Genomic DNA, 22793 nt, shown 5'->3' on the forward strand with positions numbered 1-22793 from the left:
TATAAACATAACGTTATTTAAAAAGACACAATGATTTATCAGCACAGATCTAACTATACAGAAATAAGTAACTGAAACAAACGCGATAAAAAATATAGCAGCACTGTGTTTTGAAATGAATTCAATAAAAATCATTACATCTGAGCAAAGAAAATTTTATTTTAAATATTTACGAATCACAACTTTACAAACTTAATTAAAAGTTAATGTCTTTCTAATTCGACTTCAAATACGTTAAAGAATGAAAAATTCTAATATTTAAGACTCTTTATTTATAATCAAAAACACTAGGAAAAATCGCTGTATCGTATTAGAATTCGCAAAGCTACAGAAAACAATCATTATATCACAATTAAAGTACAGGCCAAAATATTCTCTCACAGCTTTAATTCAAATCTAGTCTAATCTTTAATTCAAATCTAGTCAAAAAAGTCTAGATTACTTTCCGATCCTAACTCAACAGATATTCAATTTTTCGAAATATTAATCAAAATCCACGATTTTCCTAATGAATATCACGATGGAATGGTATATATATCAGACAAGAAAAACAAATACTAAGCTTATTAAAAATAAAGTAAATATACGCGAATAAAATAAATAAAATAAAGTATAACAAAGCATAGTGACAAAGTAGTAACAAGAGTGACTTCCTATGCTCTTAATAATCCACAGGATCGTGTACCAATCCGGCTGGCTCTACCTAGTTATAATTAATAGACATACTAGAAAGTATGCCACCTATGAGATAGGTAAGAGTACCTACCTATAACTACATATGAGTAAGAATATATAGGTAATGCAGATATCCTACCTATCCTATGTGGCCCCGCATTTAAAACATGACATGACAAGCACAGCAACATTGACTTCATAATTCACACACACGACACCTGGACGCTAGAGTTTGGCGCATCATTTTCACACTCTAATATACGTACCATTTTGGCGAAACCGACTGACCAAAGCCAGTAGCCGTTGCGTAAAACACGCATTGTGATAAACGTTGTATATTTGCGCAATTACAATTATGTTGCAATGCAAACGCAATTTGTTGCGATCAACGAACTATATATTGAAATAATAAATGAATTGAAGTAATATTTTAGCATAACCTTATATTAAAAACTATAGCAGCCCTACGAGAAGATATAAGATTTACATATTTAAGAAGTAACTGTTGAACAACGGTGTACACTGGCAATTAAGTTGAGAAAATTTACCAAAAAATTCTTACAAAATATTGAACTAAACATTAGCTTCCATATATTATTTAATATATATTATTTAATATATCGTTTAATAAAAAATAAAAAGCTCTTTCTCTAGTACTTCTCGTTTATTAAATAAAATAATTAATTTAACGAAACATCCAAAGTTTTATTTTTTAAAGGATACATCCCGATTTTCCATGTTGCATTGAACCGAAAGGATCTACCTGATGAAGTCAAACAACGTTCTTACGTTTCTTTATGATTTATTATATATGCAGAACATTAAAACGATATCGAAACTAAAGAGATATTCCTTGATTTACCCCGATACTTGCAAGATAGAAGTAACTCTCGGATTTTATTTTCATCGTACAATGATTTAATGGTGTGATCAGCTGCAAGATTCATTAAAATTAGCGGCTGGCGACATCTAAGCAGTGACATCCTGTGATTCAGACACTTTATAGTAAAATAGCATCAGATCCCAAGCAATGTGGCAACACTGTGATTTCCGAAATCTGCAAACATTATTTTTATGAATACTAAAGTTAAACATTACCAGCATAATTAATAATGTGCACACAATATACAGATACGTCCAATGTCCAAATATGAAGAACGGAATAAATGAAATATAAAGTAGGTAAAATAGTGGGACATAAATAAATAAAAAGCAATAAAATAGGAAAGGAGCCAAAATAAACAAATGTATAACAGACGTTATCTAACTCTACAGTTGTTATACGAATGATGTGAATTTATATAATGACAGAATTGATAATATTTCTCTATACAGGTATTGTTCGAGTACCGAGACTCAAAAGGATCACAAAATCTACAGAAACGTGGAAACGAGAATAATATAAAGGATATTAAAACCAAGGGTTAACATTTGAGACGATGATGTTGCTGAGAGATGTTACAGTGTGTATGGTTTTATGGATAGGCATTTTATCTTTTTTTTTTATTATTTATTTATTTACATTTTACAATTTGTCCAGTAGGACATTTGGTAAAATATTATAGCGGCATTTTATCTGTACATACCTCTACCGATTTCGGTGTTCCCAGCGCGTAGATCACTGCATCAGCGATGTCTCTATCATTTAATAAAACTTCTGGGGAGACCTTCATGAAACTATTAATCTGTTTTGACATATCCGTCCGAACAAATCCAGGGTTAATGGTCTATTTAAATATACAAATAAAACAATGTGAGAATTGTATATCCTTATAATACATGCATGACTACATTTTATCATTGAGAATTATATTAATAAAAGAAAAATCATAAACAATTCCATTGAGCCAATTTTAATTATAAAAGTAGGAACGTTATATATCAAGCAGCTTGATCGCATTCCAAATTCGTTGTAAAGAGGATAATTTAAAAAAGGAATATCACTGACAACCCATTTGATTTCATTTTGAACAATTTTCCTAAATATTGAAAAGGTAATTGTTTCGAGGTAATCAAATTAACATTATTAGAAAAATGTAATAAGTTGCACTATTAATGAATGAACTTTCATTTTCATTGATTGTAATAATTTTAAATGGAACGATGCGTAATCATGAAAATTAGTTCACTTTAAATGGTCTTACACCTTTACAGGACTTAAATCCCAGTCTTTACGAACCGAACAAAGATAGCACTATATAATATTGTATACATATGTAAATAATGACCTCTTACCGTTACTTTGATTTTCAGTTTATACTGGGATATTTCGTGACGGAGTTCTATCCCTAGACCTTTTAGACCGAATTTACTAGGACCATATATGCCCATCGGTACGCTCACAGCTTCACAATATAATCCGGTTATGCTACAAATATACGTCATAATTAAAAATATCAAAATTCAACTGAGTGTGCAAAATTAGGCTAATGTCTTCATCCTGGATTTTAGTAACACTTTCTTACGTTCTTCCTTCTATCAGGCAAACAACGAAAAAGTAATAACAAATGCGCAGTAGAATTCCAATGACTTCGCAGAAGAATAAAATAACCATAATTATTAAAAGAAAGATGTTTACTTAAAGTTACATCGCGTTAAAGGAGCAAACATATCGTTTATTTTTATAGTTTTTGGTGTTGAGCTTACATCGACGGAAATTATATCGGTTGAGTGATTTATGGAATATAAAAATATAAAGATGCAGTGCAACACTTGCATATTGTCGAATTTATTCGATAAATGAGATCTTAGTTTGGTAAATCGGTCTATATCTGTATGAAATGCAAACATTATTTATTTATTCCGGCTTTACATTGTATTAAAAATAAACTTCTCCTCGTTTTCTTTGTATCTGATAGGTCTATTATAGCTTTTTAAAATTCTAAGAATTATATGGGCAAAGTATTTCTCGAATTTAATTAAAGTTCATTCTAAGATAAAACAAATATTTTCTGACAACCACACTTGACATTATTTAATGATTTAAGTAGTTGTAATTAAGCAAATATATACAATATAAATATAAAAGTATATTAAACAAAAACGTTATTGCCACGAATAGAGTTTCTTTTGTAGTGTTCGATATAAGAGTTATGTGTCTTGTAATGAATCATTTTATTATGAAAACTGAAACTATATGTTTAGATTAAAAAAAAAAATAAGATTGCAAAGAATGAAGAGGAAGACAGGGTAATAAATATTATCATACGAAACAATGATTTTGTAAATTACTAAGGGAATAAATATAAGATGTAATAATTACCCTGTGATATTTATTATATGACCCGCAGCGTAGCGTCTTCTCATAGACTGAATTGCTTCTCGTGCGAGAATTGCTGGAGCTATCAAGTTGGTATTAATGACGTTATGAATTTCGTCGGTGTCTGAGTCTGTAACAGAACGTTTATAATTAGATCTTACAAATACAAATATACATATCATTATATATCCAAATTGCAGTAAAACTTATTGGAACTACTTGTGTGTAGAGTGGTAGGATTTTTCATATATTACTCGTATTATATACGTGTATCTTAATCATCTTTATTTTCCCAGGCACTCTGAGCTGTTAAATTTCATACCCATTTTAGAGGTAGTAGTTTCTCGGGAGTTCTTCCTTGATATGATTTGAATTATAATTTATACCATCTGATGACTATCTCTAATACTGTGAATACTTTAAAATGCGTGAAAATGTCATTTGTGGAGATATCGTCTTCTTCAAAATATCGCACTTTCGTCCTTTAATGTCACAAATTATTGATTTATCAATCCCGCGAGACGCTACTATTATCATTGTATTTATAATGTTATTTCTGTTTAATTAATACTTCACGTTTCTCCCGAACTCATAAGACGAAAACCTGAGATAAGAAACCTCAACACTTAACAAAGATAAAGCTGAGTATAAAATTATAATGCATCTTTAACATAGCATAAGTCGCAGTCAGTAAAATATCAATGCCAATTTATAGGTAAGAATTTATTCAAATTTATCACTTAAAAATTGTAACGACTGAGATTAACGTATCGTGTAAAATCAAAAATTCTTATTTGTTTTGTTTGTACGTTTGAGCTTCCGATCCAACAAAACAAATATGCCTCTTCCTCGTACCGTGGTACGCTTTCAACAGTAAACCGGTGACTCTAACTTAATGACGTTAACTTAATAAGTCAAGATCATTCAGAAAAATGTTTGTATTCACTCGAGCTGTTATGTTAATGGCAAAGCTAAATTGATTTTTTAGAAATTACTCACACATCTGACTTCTCAGATAATTCTAACGAATTCTGAGACATTAATTGCACATAAACGCTATTTATCCAATGAAAGCTTTCCTATTACGGATAGTGGGTTGCTACAGAAAAATCCTGGATACAAATATTATTCAGCCACCTGGCCACAAATGACTGGCATTAAACGAATCCAGAATATTGTAATCATTTTACACTTTCAGCACAATAGGTGTATAACCAATGATTACTGGCAATACTTGAGAAGAAAAAAGATTACAGAAAAAGAAAATGCAAATACAAGCATGTTCGTAAAGCATCATAGGCTGATATCAATAAATATTTTACCGATGACATATGAGAAACTGAAGAGGCCAGCATTATTCACTAGAATGTCAACGCCACCAAACTTTTCCTCGATCCATTTGATCGCACTAAGTATTTGTTCTTCTTCCGTTATATCGCACTGGATCGGAAAAAATTTATGCTCTGCAATTAGTGCGGCAGCTTCCAGGAGCTTATCCATTCTTCTTGCTAAACCAATCACGTTAATGCCATATTTAGCCAATTCTTTCGATATCGCGAGACCAATTCCTGCGCTCGCGCCTGTCACAATTGCGACTTTTCCTGACCAATAATTCATCACTCCTATTACCGTGGTGCAAAGTAACTGCGCGCGGAATACTTTTCCGTTATAAGAAGGATTTCAGACTCTTGCCCCTACCAATCAGCGGCCACTTGAGACGTCCCGTGGCAAGTAACGCGTATTTACATACGCGTGGAAACGAATATGTAATAACTTGCTATTTACAGAGTGCCCAGATGCAACGAGTTAAATATCTCAAAACACAAAATGAAAAATACGGAAGGATGTTTCGGATGGAAGTTATAAAAAAGCTGATGATGTAATCATGAAAATTCTGAGAAAAATCGCGATTATATTTCTTTCATATATTCATTATTGCGTGATTTGTATTTATAATCACAGCCAATACAAAATAAAGAACAATGTAAAAAGTGGCTGTCTATTCCATATGATCTCGAAAACCTATTCTACACAAGTGGTCGTTATATGTGTTTGTTTATACCAGCTAACTTCCGTTTACCGAGTTCAAAACCTACGAGATAATGACGACTCATTACGAATTGGTTATTATGATCATTTTGGTAGTTTTTGTGTTACAAACGCGTTCCTTATTTATTTTAACCGAAGAGGAGGACGGGTACATATTGTTACTTTGTAACGAAAGCTTTATTTGAAATCTTGGATAATGGATCGTATATGTAACTCCATCATAATATTTAATTAAGAGTAACTAAAATATTTTGTCGGCCGGTCAAATCGACCGCTCGCGGTAGGCAAGGCAGAATACAATTTTTTCTTAGAAAAAAAAGCAAACTAAAAGTAACTATCGAAGAATATATCGTATTAATGTTTTAGGAAAAGTCAGAAGTTATGAAGGGATATTATAACGTTTAAATATGGTGTTACGTCCGGTGACTCTTTACGTTCGAGGCGGCTACTAACTGTGCGCATAGAATTAAGCGGATGGCAATAATCCTAAGGAACTGTCATAAAACGAGGCTTTTTGATTTACCGTTAAAGCCGTCAAGTGGCATAAAACATCTTCGAGTCAAAAAATTCCTTATGGTTATTGCTCCATCAGGTAAAAATAGGGGAAACGTGGGTTTTGCCATGTTTCCCGGGATTCCACCCGCAAGCGACCAGTGATAGGGCGATCACCACCGAACAAGAGTTTTCCTTTGCAACAGCATTGTCACCGGACTTCGCTTGTTCATCATCTTTAGAACAGTCAACATCTCTTTACCGGATTCTCACCCTTCAATCAGTCACCTACTTAACTTATATCTACGCACCAGCGTACTGGTGGATACAAACTATCTTTTCTACAAAGTTGTTGGAAATGTGTAATATCTTTGAACTGTTAATCAAGTGTTATATTAATAAAACCATCTCTATTATCCTAACCGAAATAGGAAATAGATCTGTTCGTGGCGTCGATTGTCTCGTAACGTAACGAGAATTTACGACTCCCGTTGACGCGCTTCCTCGCGATCGCGTCTCTTCGCGACTCGTCGAAAAAACATATGATTACATTTGTGTAGAAGTTCGAAGACGGTCAATTTGACCAGCGCTGACAGGCTTAGTGTTAAAATAGCTATATTTTCCAACGTGACAGTTCTTCAATTAATGACATAACATTCAAGCCGAATTATTAGCGAAAGGTAAATAAGATGAGGGGATTAAATAGAACATCCACTTTATTATTTTATTAGTGATAAATGGACCGCAGATTTGTATGCATTTGTGGAATGTTTAGAGATGCAAAAACACACAAAGTGCACATAGTATGTAAAAATATATTAAATATCTAAAGAATTGTACTCTTTATAATATTTAATATATAAAACAATTTTTTAACCAAGTCCTAGTTTTCTAATTAAATCAAAAAGATATAAGATTTTACAGAGGTCCGTAAATATTGCAAACTAATGATGAATCATTAATCTTTATTCCAGTATGGAAAACATTATAGAGCACTTATCTTGTCACATATATATCATCTTAATTACTTATTACTTTTTTTTGGAAATACTAATCGAAATCCAAGATTTGTCCAATGCCCAATGTCACGATGGAATGACATATATATCAGCCAAGAAAAACAAATACTAAGCTTATTACAAATAAAATAAATACCACGAATAAAATAAATAAAATATAACAAAATATAACAAAATATAAATAAAATATAACAGAATAAAATAAATAAAATATAACAAGAGTAACTTCCCATGCTCTAGATTTTTTTTTTATTATTATTTATTTATTTACATTTTACAATTTGTCCAGTAGGACATTTGATAAAATATTATACCTTGGTGATATAGCAATATAGCATGTGGATGGCTACCCTCAGTGGGATACCATCCTGCTATAGATGATCCAAAGGATCGTGTGCCTACCTATGAGATAGGTAAGAGTACCCACCTATCCTATGTAGACCTATATTTAAAACGTGACATGACAAGCAAACCAACATTGACTTCACAATTATCATGCACGATATCTGGGCACTAGAGTTTGACACATCATTTGATGCGATCAGCGAACTATATATTGATGATACAAAATGAATACCCGATGTTGATGCACCTACACAGCACAAGTTCAGCTAGCCTGGGGACCCGCTATAAAACTTAGGTTTTTGTTAATTAAGGTTCTTCAAACGGACAGGCAGTCTTTGTCCCAAATTGACCAATTAACAGCAACGTCAATTTCCCTTACTTTGTGAACGAGGGCTATCCTTGACGAATCCGATGATCTCGTGTCCTTAGACACACCCCATCATAATTTTCCTCTGTGGCATCATCGGGACGGAAAGTCATTCTTTCTTGCAATCTCATCGACGAAAAGAGTAACGCCTTACGATCAGTGAGTATTACGCGTTTTAGTCCGACTTAGATTTTGTGAGCAAGTACATCTATCATCCCGTTGACCGCGGATTCGCTATCGAACCTAAGACCAACATCACTAGTGTCGCGAGTGCCCAATCGCCGCGGTTGATTGTCAAGTCTGTAGTATCCATACTCGTGTTAACAAATCATACCTTCGTTATACCATAATGATGGCCAATTCCAATGAAGATTTATCAAACGGCAACAACCCTATTCCTGACGCTACTCCGACATATATTTAAGAAGTTACTGTTGAACAACGGTGTACACTGGCAATTAAGTTGAGAAAATTTACCAAAAAATTCTTACAAAATATTGGACTAAACATTAGCTTCCATATATTATTAATATATATTATTTAATATATCGTTTAATAAAAAATAAAAAGCTCTTTCTCTAGTACTTCTCGTTTATTAAATAAAATAATTAATTTAACGAAACATCCAAAGTTTTATTTTTTAAAGGATACATCCCGATTTTCCATGTTGCATTGAATCGAAAGGATCTACCTGATGAAGTCAAACAACGTTCTTACGTTTCTTTATGATTTATTATATATGCAGAACATTAAAACGATATCGAAACTAAAGAGATATTCCTTGATTTACCCCGATACTTGCAAGATAGAAGTAACTCTCGGATTTTATTTCCATCGTACAATGATTTAATGGTGTGATCAGCTGCAAGATTCGTTAAAATTAGCGGCTGGCGACATCTAAGCAATGACAACCTGTGATTCAGTCAGTCAGGGAGCAAGAATGGTGGTATAACAGCATTAGATCCCATGCCTTGTGATAACACCGTGATTTCTGAAATCTGCAAACATTCTTTTCATGAATACTAAAGTTAAACATTACCAGCATAATTAATAATGTACACACAATACACAGATACGTCCAATGTCCAAATATGAAGAACGGAATAAATGAAAATATAAAGTAGGTAAAATAGTGGAACATAAATAAATAAAAAGCAATAAAATAGGAGAGGAGCTAAAATAAACGAATGTATAAAAAGCGATATGTAACTCTACAGTTGTTATACGAATTATATGAATTTATATAACGACAGAATAAATAATATTTTTTTATACTCTCTCTATACTATACTATTCTCTCTCTCTCTATACTATTCTCTCAAGGATTAAAATTTGAGATACAGTGTGTATGGTTTTATGGACAGGTATTTTATCTGTACATACCTCTACCGTGTTCGATGTTCCTAGCACGCAAATCACTGTTTCGGCGATGTCTGTACATGTTAATAAATCATCCAGGGGGATTCCCACGAAATTATAAGACTCTGTTAACATATCCAACTGAACAAATCCAGGGATAATGGTCTATTTAAATATACAAATAAAACAATGTCAGAATATTATGTCCTTATAATACATGCATGACTACATTTTATTATTGAGAATTATATTAATAAAAGAAAAATCATAAACAATTCCATTGAGCCAATTTTAATTATAAAAGTAGGAACGTTATATATCAAGCAGCTTGATCGCATTCCAAATTCGTTGTAAAGAGGATAATTTAAAAAAGGAATATCATTGACAACCCATTTGATTTCATTTTGAACAATTTTCCTAACTATTGAAAAGGTAATTGTTTCGAGCAATCAAATTAACGTTATTAGAAAAATGTAATAAGTTGCACTATTAATGAATGAACTTTCACTTTCATTGATTGCAATAATTTTAAATGGAACGATGCGTAATCATGAAATATTAGTTCACTTTAAATGGTTTTACATCTTTACAGGACTTAAATCCCAGTCTTTACGAACCGAACGAAGATAGCACTATATAATATTGTATACATATGTAAATAATGGCCTCTTACCGTTACTTTGATATTCAGTTTGGACTGCGCTATCTCGCGACGTAGTTCTACCCCTAGAGCTCTTAAACCACATTTACTAGGACCATACATGCCCATCGGTACGCTCTCAGCTTCAAGATATAATCCGGGTGTGCTACAAATATAGCGTCATAATTAAAAATGTCAAAATTCAGTTGAGTGTGCAAAATTAGCATAATATCTTCATCCTGGATTTTAGTAACACTTTCTTACGTTCTTCCTTCTATCAGGCAAACAACGGAAAAGTAATAACAAATGAGCAGTAGAATTCCAATGACTTCGCAGAAGAATAAAATAACCATAATTATTAAAAGAAAGATGTTTGCTTAAAGTTACATCGCGTTAAAGGAGCAAACATATCGTTTATTTTTATAGTTTTTGTTGTTGAGCTTACATCGACGGAAATTATATCGGTTGAGTGATTTATGGAATATAACAATATAAAGATGTGCAACACTTGCATATTGTCGAATTTATTCGATAAATGAGATCTTAGTTTAGTAAATCGGTCTATATCTGTATGAAATGCAAACATTATTTAATTATTCCGGCTTTACATAGTATTAAAAATAAACTTCTCCTCGTTTTCTTTGTGTCTGATAGGTCTATTATAGCTTTTTAAAATTCTAAGAATTATATGGGCAAAGTATTTCTCGAATTTAATTAAAGTTCATTCTAAGATAAAACAAATATTTTCTGACAACCACACTTGACATTATTTAATGATTTAAGTAGTTGTAATTAAGCAAATATATACAATATAAATATAAAAGTATATTAAACAAAAACGTTATTGCCACGAATAGAGTTTCTTTTGTAGTGTTCGATATAAGAGTTATGTGTCTTGCAATGAATCATTTTATTATGAAAACTGAAACTATATATTTAGATTAAAAAAAAAAATTGCAAAGAATGAAGAGGAAGACAGGATAATAAATATTTTCAAGCGACACAATGATTTTGTAAATTACTAACGGAATAAATATAAGATGTAATAATTACCCTGAGATATTAATTATATGACCCCTAGCGTCGCGTTTTCTTATAGAATTCATTGCTTCTCGTGCCAGAATTGTTGGAGCTAACAAGTTGGTATTAATGGCGTTATGAATTTCGTCGGTGTCTGAGTCTGTAACAGAACGTTTATAATTAGATCTTACAAATACAAATATACATATCATTATATATCCAAATTGCAGTAAAACTTATTGGAACTACTTGTGTGTAGAGTGGTAGGATTTTTTATATATTACGCGTATTATATACGTGTATCTTAATCACTTTTATTTTCCCAGGCTCTCTGAGCTGTTAAATTTCATACCCTTTTTGGAGGTAGTAGTTTCTCGGGAGTTCTTCCTTGATATGATGTGAATTATAATTTATACCATCTGATGACTATCTCTAATGCTGTGAATACTTTAAAATGCGTGAAAATGTCATTTGTGGAGATATCGTCTTCTTCAAAATATCGCACTTTCGTCCTTTAATGTCACAAATTATTGATTTATCAATCCCGCGAGACGCTACTATTATCATTGTATTTATGATGTTATTTCTGTTTAATTAATACTTCACGTTTCTCCCGAACTCATAAGACGAAAACCTGAGATAAGAAACCTCAACACTTAACAAAGATAAAGCTGAGTATAAAATTATAATGCATCTTTAACATAGCATAAGTCGCAGTCAGTAAAATATCAATGCCAATTTATAGGTAAGAATTTATTCAAATTTATCACTTAGAAATTGTAACGACTGAGATTAACGTATCGTGTAAAATCAAAAATTCTTATTTGTTTTGTTTGTACGTTTGAGCTTCCGATCCAACAAAACAAATATGCCTCTTCCTCGTACCGTGGTACGCTTTCAACAGTAAACCGGTGACTCTAACTTAATGTCGTTAACTTAATAAGTCAAGATCATTCAGAAAAATGTTTGTATTCACTCGAGCTGTTATGTTAATGGCAAAGCTAAATTGATTTTTTAGAAATTACTCACACATCTGACTTCTCAGATAATTCTAACGAATTCTGAGACATTAATTGCACATAAACGCTATTTATCCAATGAAAGCTTTCCTATTACGGATAGTGGGTTGCTACAGAAAAATCCTGGATACAAATATTATTCAGCCACCTGGCCACAAATGACTGGCATTAAACGAATCCAGAATATTGTAATCATTTTACACTTTCAGCACAATAGGTGTATAACCAATGATTACTGGCAATACTTGAGAAGAAAATGGATTACAGAAAAAGAAAATGCAATTGCAAGCATGTTCGTAAAGCATCATAGATTGATATTAATAAATATTTTACCCATGACATGTATGTAATTGATGATGCCAGTATTATTCACTAGAATGTCAACGCCTCCAAACTTTTCTTCGATAACTGTGAACGCAACAAGTATTTCATCTTCGTCCGTTACATCGCACTGGAACGGAAAAAAATACTCTCCAATCATTATGGAAGCTTCCACGAGCTCATCCATACTTCTTGCTAAACCAATCACGTTAATGCCATATTTAGCCAATTCTTTCGATATCGCGAGACCAATCCCTGCGCTCGCGCCGGTCACAATTGCGACTTTTCCTGACCAATAATTCATCACTCCTATTACCGTGGTGCAAAGTAACTGCGCGCGGAATACTTTTCCGTTATAAGAAGGATTTCAGACTCTTGCCCCTACCAATCAGCGGCCACTTGAGACGTCCCGTGGCAAGTAACGCGTATTTACATACGCGTGGAAACGAATATGTAATAACTTGCTATTTACAGAGTGCCCAGATGCAACGAGTTAAATATCTCAAAACACAAAATGAAAAATACGGAAGGATGTTTCGGATGAAAGTTATAAAAAAGCTGATGATGTAATCATGAAAATTCTGAGAAAAATCGCGATTATATTTCTTTCATATATTCATTATTGCGTGATTTGTATTTATAATTACAGCCAATGCAAAATAAAGAACAATGTAAAAAGTGGCTGTCTATTCCATATGATCTCGAAAACCTATTCTACACAAGTGGTCGTTATATGTGTTTGTTGATACCAGCTAACTTCCGTTTACCGAGTTCAAAACCTACGAGATAATGACGACTCATTACGAAGTGGTTATTATGATCACTTTGGTAGTTTTTGTGTTACAAACGCGTTCCTTATTTATTTTAACCGAAGAGAAGGACGGTACATATTGTTACTTTGTAACGAAAGCTTTATTTGAAATCTTGGATAATGGATCGTACATGTAATTCCATCATAATATTTAATTAAGAGTAACTAAAATATTTTGTCGGCCGGTCAAATTGACCGCTCGCGGTAGGCAAGGCAGAATACAATTTTTTCTTAGAAAAGAAAAAAGGAAACTAAAAGTAACTATCAAAAAATATATCCTATTCATGTTTTAGGAGAAGTCAGAAATTATGAAGGGATATTATAACGTTTAAATATGGTGTCACGTCCGGTGACAGTTCGCTGTTAAGTGCCGAAGCCAGTTCGCTGTTGAGTGCCGAAGCCACTTCGCTTTTGAGTGCCGAAGCATGGAGACGTCTGTCTAGTGCTCTGTGAAGTTCGTAAAACAACACGTGTCGCCCATCCGTCGAAAATGAACATAGCCAAGTGTTTCCTATCCTTTAGAGAAAAAAATCCTACGCTCCTAACCTCTACCCGAATACTAGCGTCATAGCCTCACGACTAGTTATTCAATTTGAATTAACTAGCTCGATGATGGCCCAGGAATTACGACCAGCCTCTCCTGAGCAAATTCATAATTGCTCCGCGCTACCTCTTCCGTGGCAAAAGTGCAACAGATCCCCCCGTACCAATGACGCCAAAAATTCTAGGAAGCGAAGAATAGAAGCACCAAAACAAACACAAACGCCACCTAGAACGAACAGTCAACAATCAAAGTAAACACTTACAACAGATTCGCCGTATTGGAATCCACAAACGACTCCATGGAAATCGCAGACCCACCATCAAACCAATACACCTAAAGAAATTCCCCTCCCCCACCAATATTTGTTGATGATGTCATTGACATACAAACGATGATCAAGTCCATAGAGAGTGATATCTCCAAAGAGGACTACAACCTAAAAACCAACAATAACAAAGTAAAAATCCTGCCGACAAACCCTGATGGATACAGAAGACTCACCAAACTACTTAGGACCTTGAACGCCAACTTTCATACATACCAGTTCAAACACGAAAGACCTTTTCGAGTGGTTCTACGCAACATCCACCACTCAGCAGACATAAATGAACTCAAATTCGAACTCTTAAAACTCGGCCACGAAGTTATCAACGTTAGTAACATAAGGCATAGAGTCTCGAAAGACCCGTTATCCTTATTTTTTATCGACATAAAACAAAAGCCTAACAATAAGGAAATTTACAACATCAGTCGTCTAATGAACTCAATAGTAAAATTCGAACCACCGCTTGTTAAAAAAGAGATAGTGCAGTGTAAAAGGTGTCAAAGGTATGATCACACGCAGAAATACTGCAACCATACCTTCCGCTACGTTAAATGTGCAGGTACACACCCCACTGACCAGTGCACTAAATCACCGGAAACCTCAGCGAAGTGCATCCACTGTCAAGGTGACCATCCTGCTAACTACAAAGGCTGCTCAGCTTACAAAACCCTGTACACAAATAAGTACCCTAAACTCAGAGCAAAAGAGATAACCAATCAAATACCCAGTCCTCCTAAATTCACTACTACTTCAACCTATTATGCCCAAGCAGTACAAGGAATCCAAAATAATCTGAATAGATACAGGGACCATACTCAAAATAGTGTCCCCAATTCACCAAACACAGACAACGTCTCTAGACTTGAAAAGCTAATAGAAAAACAATCAGAGCAAATAAATAATTTGCTATCTTTACTAACACTCAACATGGATAAATTAATACGCCCCGACGCAAAATAAAACCAAGACGCATAGCTCTTTGGAATGCCAACGGTCTAGCTCAACACAAACTTCAACTAGAACTCTTCCTAAAACACCAGCAAATCGACGTAATGCTCGTATCGGAAATCCACTTCACCAACAAGAACTATCTGAAAATAAATGGTTATAAATTCTACCATACCTAACATCCCAGCGGAAAGGCCCACGGCTACACCGGAATCATAATCAAATCAAGCATTAAGCACTACGAACTTCCATCATTCCAAAAAGACTACCTCCAAGCAACAAACGTCGCAATAGAAGACTGTCATGGTACAATCACCACTTCAGCAGTATACCGCCCTCCCAGACACGCCATCGCCAAAGAAGACTTTGATAACTTCTATATAAGAATGTCGCGAATTTCATAAATAGCCATTAGTTATTTCATTACTTCATGACGGACTATAAGATATAAGTACCTAAGATTACTGGGTACAGCTAACACCCAACAGATACATGTAAAAAAGGGAAGGAGAACAAAACGTTCATCAGACGCACATTGTCAACAGTAACAGCATTTATGTACAATTCAAATGACAAATAAAAAATATAGTGGAAGTGGATTGGATTAGGGCTCTGGCAAGGTCTCGTATGTAGCCACTTCACGCGGTAAAAACTGCCAGCTGATATTTGTTTTCAGAAATTAATCTGTAGAAGACGATGCCAAGCTAAAAACAGCGTAAGACGTCGTAAAATGTATACGTACCAGTTTTAATTAAGTAATAAACATATCTACGCTAAGTCTATTGTACGCACTTTATGCACAAAGACGTCCTTTTTTATATTTAAAGGGAAAAATATAAAACTCCGTTTTCTAATCCATTTCTTTATTAAATAGTATGATCCATTTAATAGAGTGTCCAAAGTTCTATTCCATAAAACATTCCTACATACATCTTGATTTTACCATATTGCATTAAGATTCACAATCGTTCTAATGAGGACATCGGTTCTTACATTCCTTTGTATAAATGGTAATAAGCTAATAGTAATAATAATGTAGATACAAAACGTTAATCGCATATCTAACAACATATGTCTTCAACTACTCTGATACTTGCAAGGTAGGAGTAACACACTGATTTTTTCGCCATTGTACATTGATATAATGATGTGATCAGGCGTGAAGTTCATCAAAATCGGCATGTTACAGCATCTAAGTAATGACTAACTGTGAGTCAATCCCGCTGTGTGAAAATAAATCCCGTGCCGTGTGCTATTACCGTGATTTCCGGAATCTGCAAACAGTATTTCTATGAATATTGAAGTTAATCATTACCAGTAAAAATAATAACGTTCACATAATATTGACATATGATCTTAATTGAGAAAGGAGAAATTCTATCATTCTATAATCATCTATCATTCTATAATAACAAAATGGTTACTTCCACATATTATAGAAAAAAATATAAAAATTGTATGCATAGAAAGAAATAAAAGAAAATATCAAATAGGTAAAATAAAGGAACATAAGTAAATAGAAAAACAATAAAATAGGAAAGAACATAATTCAATAATCAACTGTATAAAAAGGGTTATCTATCTCTATAGTTGTTATACGAATTATATGAATTAATATAACGACGGCGTAAATAATATTTTTTTATACAGATCTTATATTAGGAACGAAATAAAATGAGTACAAATGCGGGAACGTCAGAACGAAATTGGCATAAAGGAAATTAAAGATGTGGGTTAAAATGTGTGTCGATAATCTTACTAAGAGACGTTACAGTGTGTATGTTCTTGTGAACAGATATTTTATGTATACATACCTCGACCGTTTCCGGTGTTCCTAACGCATAGATCACTGCTTCGGCAATGTCTTCAGCTTTTAATATAAAATTATTGCTCACGACATCTTGGACACTTTTTATCATATCCGTCATTACAGCTCCGGGGCTGATGTTCTATTAAAATATACAGATACAACCATGTGAGTATTATTTATTCTTATAGTATGTGCATGCTTATATCTGATTGTTCAGAATTACGTTAATAAAAAATCATAGACAATTTTGTTGAGCCAATTTTAATTATACAAATAGCAACGATATCTATCAACGCCATCTGTTAGATTTAGGTTTTAAATGTTCCCACACCTTCGAAAATTTTCATTTTCTTGTCTGTACGTATGGACTAACGATGACATTAAATAATATACTATACATATGTAAATAACGAGCTGTTACCGTGATTTTGACGTTCAGCTTGGCTGCGATTATTTCGTGACGGAGTTCTATCCCTAGAGCTCTTAGACCGTATTTACTAGGACCGTACATGCCGATCGGTACGGCTATAGCTTCAAGATGTAATCCGGCAATGCTATAAATATGCTTCATATTAAAAAATGTAATAATTTAATCAAACTGTCTGTGAAAAATTAGTATAATGGAAGACAGTATAGTTTAATTTCTACGAAATCACGGAATTTAATGAATCTTTTTGAAGTTCTTCGTAATAAACAAACTACGAAAAAATAAGCACAGACATTTTGCTTGTTTTCATATTTTTTATCTATTTCGGATGTCTTGCATATATCGATAGAAATTCGATCGATTGGAGAGATTGTGGAATATAAAAATCTAGAGATACACAGTGACATTGACGTATTGCTGAATTTATTCTATATATAAAATCTTAGTTTGGTAAATCAATCTATTAGGCTGTCCCAAAAGTTTGTTTCGTTTTATAAAGAAGTAATAAATGTACAACATTTCTTGTTTTATATTATTTTATCGAATTATGTATCATGCATTCTGTTCCATTGGAACATATGAACAACACATGAAAATAATATTAATTCTTTATAAAACGAAAGAAACTTTTGGTACAACCTAATATATCTGGAAGAAATGCAAATATTCTTTATTTTTCCCGGCCTTATATTGTATTGAAGACACACTTGTTTCCGTTTACTTCGTGCCTGATATGTCTATTATAACTTTTTTAATAATTCAAATAATATGCTAGGGGAAGTGTTTCATGAATTCAACTCAAGTTTGCTCTAGAATGAAATAAATATCATTTGAAAAACGATAGTCTTTATATTATTTAATTATTTCAGAAATAACATGTAATTCAATAAATACGTAAAATGTGCATATAAAAATATATTGGGCAAAAAATTAAATTCAAACGAATCGAGTTTATTTGGTAGTGTTCAATATAAAAGTTATATGTTTCATTTCTGTTTTCTCCGTTTGTAAATAAAAGATGAAAACTACTTGCTTAGATTAACAAAAAACAATTAAGATTTGAGAGGACAAACGGAACGATAGATTCTTTGGCATTTTCCACAGATATATTTATTCGACGCTGCCATCAGTAAATTACGGAGGAAATATATTCTTATGTAATACATGCAGTTACCTGGAGATATTAATTATATGGCCGCAAGCGTTGCATTTTTTCATAGCTTTTACTGCTTCTCGTGCAAAAATTGCTGGTGCTATCAAGTTGGTATCAATGACTCTACGGTATTCTTCGGTTTTTGAGTCTGTAACGGAATATTTACGATTAATTATTACAAACAGAAATGTATCTATGAATATTATTATATATCCAAGCTATTGTTAGTAAGAGTAATTAAATATAACAGTTGGGACATGTAAGAATCAACGTTTAGATAAAAAAAACTTCAATTTCGCGAGTAAAACTGTATTATTTATGTAATATTTGACATTTGTAACATTTACATTTAAAAATAATGACTAGGAAAGCATTATTCTTTTGAAATAGTAGATATTGTAGGAAAGCAAACATCTGGAAACAAAATTTGAATTTTACTTGAAAAGATCAATCGAATATAGCGAACACAACCTTTTTGTATCAGATTTGATTTTTCTAAAAAATTTTCGAATATTCCTTAAACACGTGTAACAACTTTTTTATCTGATGAATTTAGAAAATTTGGAGCAAGAAAATCTCGATCAGAACATAACTAATGCACAGCGAAGTTTTGATATTGCAAAGCATTTTTAACACAGCATAAGTGCTAATCGTCAGCAATATATCAGTGGTAATTAATAGATAGCGATTTTTCAGAATAAATATCACGCAGAGATTGCAACAAATGAAAATCACATAGCTTGCAAAATAAAAGGATCCTATTTATTTTGTTCGTATGGTTGAATTTCTGGTCTAACACAACAAAAGTTGTAATGCTTATGTTTTAATGCAAATGTATATAAATACTCCTTCCGCGTACTATGATACGCCTTCAACAGTAAACCGATGACATGAAGATTAATCTAATCAAGCACGATAATTCAAAGGAATTATTGTATTCACTCGAGCGGTTGTACTGATAACGAAATTGTAATTTTCTTGAAATTTTCTACACAAGTGACTTCTCCGCTAATACTGAAGAAATCTGGGACACTAACTCCACATCAACACTATTTGTCCAGCGAAAGCTTTCCTACTATAGATAGTAGATAAACGAATCTATATTAGTGTAACCATTTTACACCTGTAGCATAATAATATAACCTATGATTACTGGCAATACTTAAAAAGAAAGAAGAATAGAGAAATAAGGAAAATTAAAATCGAAGCATATTCGTAAAATACCATATATCGATGTGAATAAATATTTTTACCGATGATAGGTGTGGGACTAAGAACTCCAGCATTATTCACTAAAATATCAAGGCGACCAAACTTTTCGTCGATCCATTTGAACACCTTAAGAATATCTTGTTCGTTCGTTGCATCGCACTCGATCGGAAAAAATTTATCCTTTCCAATTTCTGCTGTAGCATCCTGAAGTTTGTCTATTCTTCTTCCCAAACCAACTATTTTAATGCCATGGGTAGCCAGAGCTTTCGATATCGCGAGACCGATTCCTCCGCTCGAACCGCTCACAAGTGCTACTTTTCCAATCCAGCGATTCATCATTCGTATTGCCGTGCTACAAAGTCACTACGCGTGGAAGTATTCCGTTGTAGTTTAAAAAGAGATTTCAGACTCTTGCCCCTACCAGTCGCAACCACTTGAGACGTCTCATAGCAATTACCTAGAATGCAATCTACGGAGTGCTCAGTTTCAATGCAACGAGCTAAATATCTCAAAACACAAAGTAAAAAATACATAAAGGTGTAATACGAAAAATACAGAAAGTTATAGAGAAGCTGATGTTGCGATTCTGGTAATGATCGCGATTATATTTTCTTTATGAAGTATATTCGATACAGGAATTATAACTATAACTATAGCTATACGTCCGCTCCCCTCACCCCTCCTCCATAGTTGCATTAGTCAGTGCAAACATTCGAATTACATTGCGTAAAGATACGCAATAATAAATATCTATAGCGATTAGAATTAATGAGTGTAATTCCTAGTTAGTTACTAATGTTTAGGAACAAACATTGTCGCAAAAATGTAACAATATCAAAAATAGCTCTCTATTTTATACCATCTCGAAAAGCTATTCTAGCCAAGTGATCGTTACATGTATTTGCTTTAAATAGCTGACTCATGTTTAACGTAACTATTACATGTACTACACCCATAAAATAGTGATGACCTACTCATGATGAGTTGGCAATTACGATTTCTTTCAAAAATTTTTCTGCTCCGAGCGCGTTTCTTATATGTTTTAACTGAGAACAATGACGGGTACATGTTGTTGTTACTTTATAATAAAACATTTACTTGAAATCTTGGATAGTGGATCCCATCATAGTATTCAATTAAGATCGCAATATTTTCCAATGTGGCAATTCTTCAATTAATGACATAACATTCAAGCGGAACTACCAGCGAAGGGTAAGGTAAGGAGATTAAATATTGTAGAATTACCACTTTGTTACTTTGTTAATGATGAATAGACCGCAGATTTGTATGTATTTATGAAAAATTTTTAGATTTAAAAACACACTTTATCTAATATTACAAACCGCTTATCTTGTTACATACAAATTCTGCCGATTACTTAGATACACGCAATTTTAGCAATACTACTTGATTAGCTTTATCAATTTTGCTGATAGACATATCACCGTTGCAGCGCCACAATGACGCAAATACGAAACGCTATTTCAGGATCCGAAAGAAAATTTCATTTAGTACAGCTTGTAATTAGGTAACAATGTATATGTTATATGATATTAAGATAAACAATATTTTTTGCCTTCTCTAGTTACTCTTCAGTATGTCTGTGTAATTAACATTCTTATCGTTACTCTTACGAAGTACGATAGCCAACAACGAAATTTTTATTTTTTGTTTAAAAACTGAACGAGATTGATCCATAAGCTGCGATACGAAAGGTACACAGAACTCACTGGGCATTATTTTAAACATGTGATCGTGTCGCTTGTCACACATTTTTTTTAAGTTTATGTTATAATCGTTTTACCTTGCACTAGTGTTATTTTACATTACTTTATATTTTGTACTTTACTACAATAGCCATACTGTATGTTTCATACATAATTCGGTCTTATAATTCTAGCTTAAGGTCGTGAGTATACAAAAGAACCGTAAGAGATAAGTCGTTCGATAGGCAATAAGCGGTAAAGCGGCAAATCGAGCACGGCTGAGCAGCAGAAAATAATTCAAACCTATATCATTGACTAAGTAACGTCTGCGGATTTATTGTATGTAAGGAATAAGTCAAATGGCAGTTAAGCGACGAGTGTCTATTCTCTTAGCGATGCCACGATCTATAACTTTAATTTATTTTATGACGCCCAAACATCTTTTGCTGCTTGTCGTTTTTTACTCATCACGACCACAAAACGCTATTCAGTTTTAAGTCCCCAACAACGAATATTTCCATAAAAGCACAATTGAAATTATGAAACTGTTATACTGAAAATATTAGGTATGTCTGAGACAGAGAACTTGTTTATCTCAGAATTGGCAAATTTGCAGTTAGATCGTTATTGCCTTGGAACGAAGATATCTACATATATTGTAGATGGTACATCACTCCCGACAAGAATGATTAATTAAATCTTATTTTTCGTCTACGATTTATCCCAGTTTCATTTGGAACAGAGTTACATCTCAACTAGTTACGAGAATTACACTGCATAGTTGGATTGATCTGAAATTTCATGAAACTGCAAGTCATGCTGAATGGCTACTCTTCGTTAATTTATTTCATTGATCTATGCACTTAGTATAAATAGAATACATAGCAAGAAACAGAGTATAATTATCAATATAAAAAATATACATATATTAAACGCGTTGCAACGCATGTCACTGCATGCGTTACGATTGAAAATTATATTTTATATATTTCTCACATTAACTTCTATAGCCACATTTAGCTTGACGTTGATAATAATTATGCCTATGTAAGCTGTTAGATACTATTCGTTTTGGACATTATATAAAATGTGATACATATACGATCAATATGTACTTGTGGTGCTCTATTCTGATGATGATTTTTATCTATATATATTATGTATTTTCAGCCTGTATAATATATATATACCTAATCTGATAACAATGACAGTCCTCCTAAAGCAATACTCTTAAAAAAATATCACCAATGGTGATTTATACAAAAATATGTCAAGACCCTTGAAGATAATTA

The 22793-nt window shown here is 33.0% G+C and overlaps 3 protein-coding genes across 4 annotated transcripts; all 3 read right to left on the bottom strand.

Annotated features, from left to right (window-relative positions):
- Positions 1-1368: 1368 nt before the first annotated feature.
- On the bottom strand, positions 1369-12974 carry LOC117205511 (farnesol dehydrogenase-like). 2 transcript variants are annotated; one of them, XM_033443974.1, is made up of 6 exons: positions 12578-12974; positions 11259-11385; positions 10239-10371; positions 9590-9730; positions 9119-9204; positions 1369-1659 (listed from the first exon to the last, which is right to left on the bottom strand). In XM_033443974.1, the coding sequence occupies exons 1-5, from the start codon at positions 12867-12869 to the stop codon at positions 9130-9132; spliced, it is 768 nt and encodes a 255-aa protein (XP_033299865.1). In that variant the 5' UTR covers positions 12870-12974; the 3' UTR covers positions 1369-1659; positions 9119-9129. The 2 variants fall into 2 exon arrangements, with proteins under 2 accessions (XP_033299865.1, XP_033299864.1); XM_033443973.1 differs by lacking the exon at positions 1369-1659 and having other exon boundaries at positions 8835-9204.
- LOC117205512 (farnesol dehydrogenase-like) lies at positions 1647-5656 on the bottom strand. Its single transcript, XM_033443976.1, has 5 exons — positions 5257-5656; positions 3938-4064; positions 2911-3043; positions 2262-2402; positions 1647-1732 (listed from the first exon to the last, which is right to left on the bottom strand). Exons 1-5 carry the CDS (start codon positions 5549-5551, stop codon positions 1676-1678), a joined length of 753 nt encoding a protein of 250 aa, XP_033299867.1. The 5' UTR covers positions 5552-5656; the 3' UTR covers positions 1647-1675.
- Positions 12975-16039: 3065 nt separating the features above from the next.
- Positions 16040-20173, bottom strand: LOC117205509 (farnesol dehydrogenase-like). The gene is made up of 5 exons (XM_033443971.1): positions 19837-20173; positions 18605-18731; positions 17425-17557; positions 17008-17142; positions 16040-16467 (listed from the first exon to the last, which is right to left on the bottom strand). Exons 1-5 carry the CDS (start codon positions 20132-20134, stop codon positions 16408-16410), a joined length of 753 nt encoding a protein of 250 aa, XP_033299862.1. The 5' UTR covers positions 20135-20173; the 3' UTR covers positions 16040-16407.
- Positions 20174-22793: the final 2620 nt, after the last annotated feature.

Source organism: Bombus bifarius, unplaced genomic scaffold, assembly GCF_011952205.1.
Source record: "Bombus bifarius isolate JDL3187 unplaced genomic scaffold, Bbif_JDL3187 scf7180000007991, whole genome shotgun sequence".
NCBI lineage: Eukaryota > Metazoa > Arthropoda > Insecta > Hymenoptera > Apidae > Bombus > Bombus bifarius.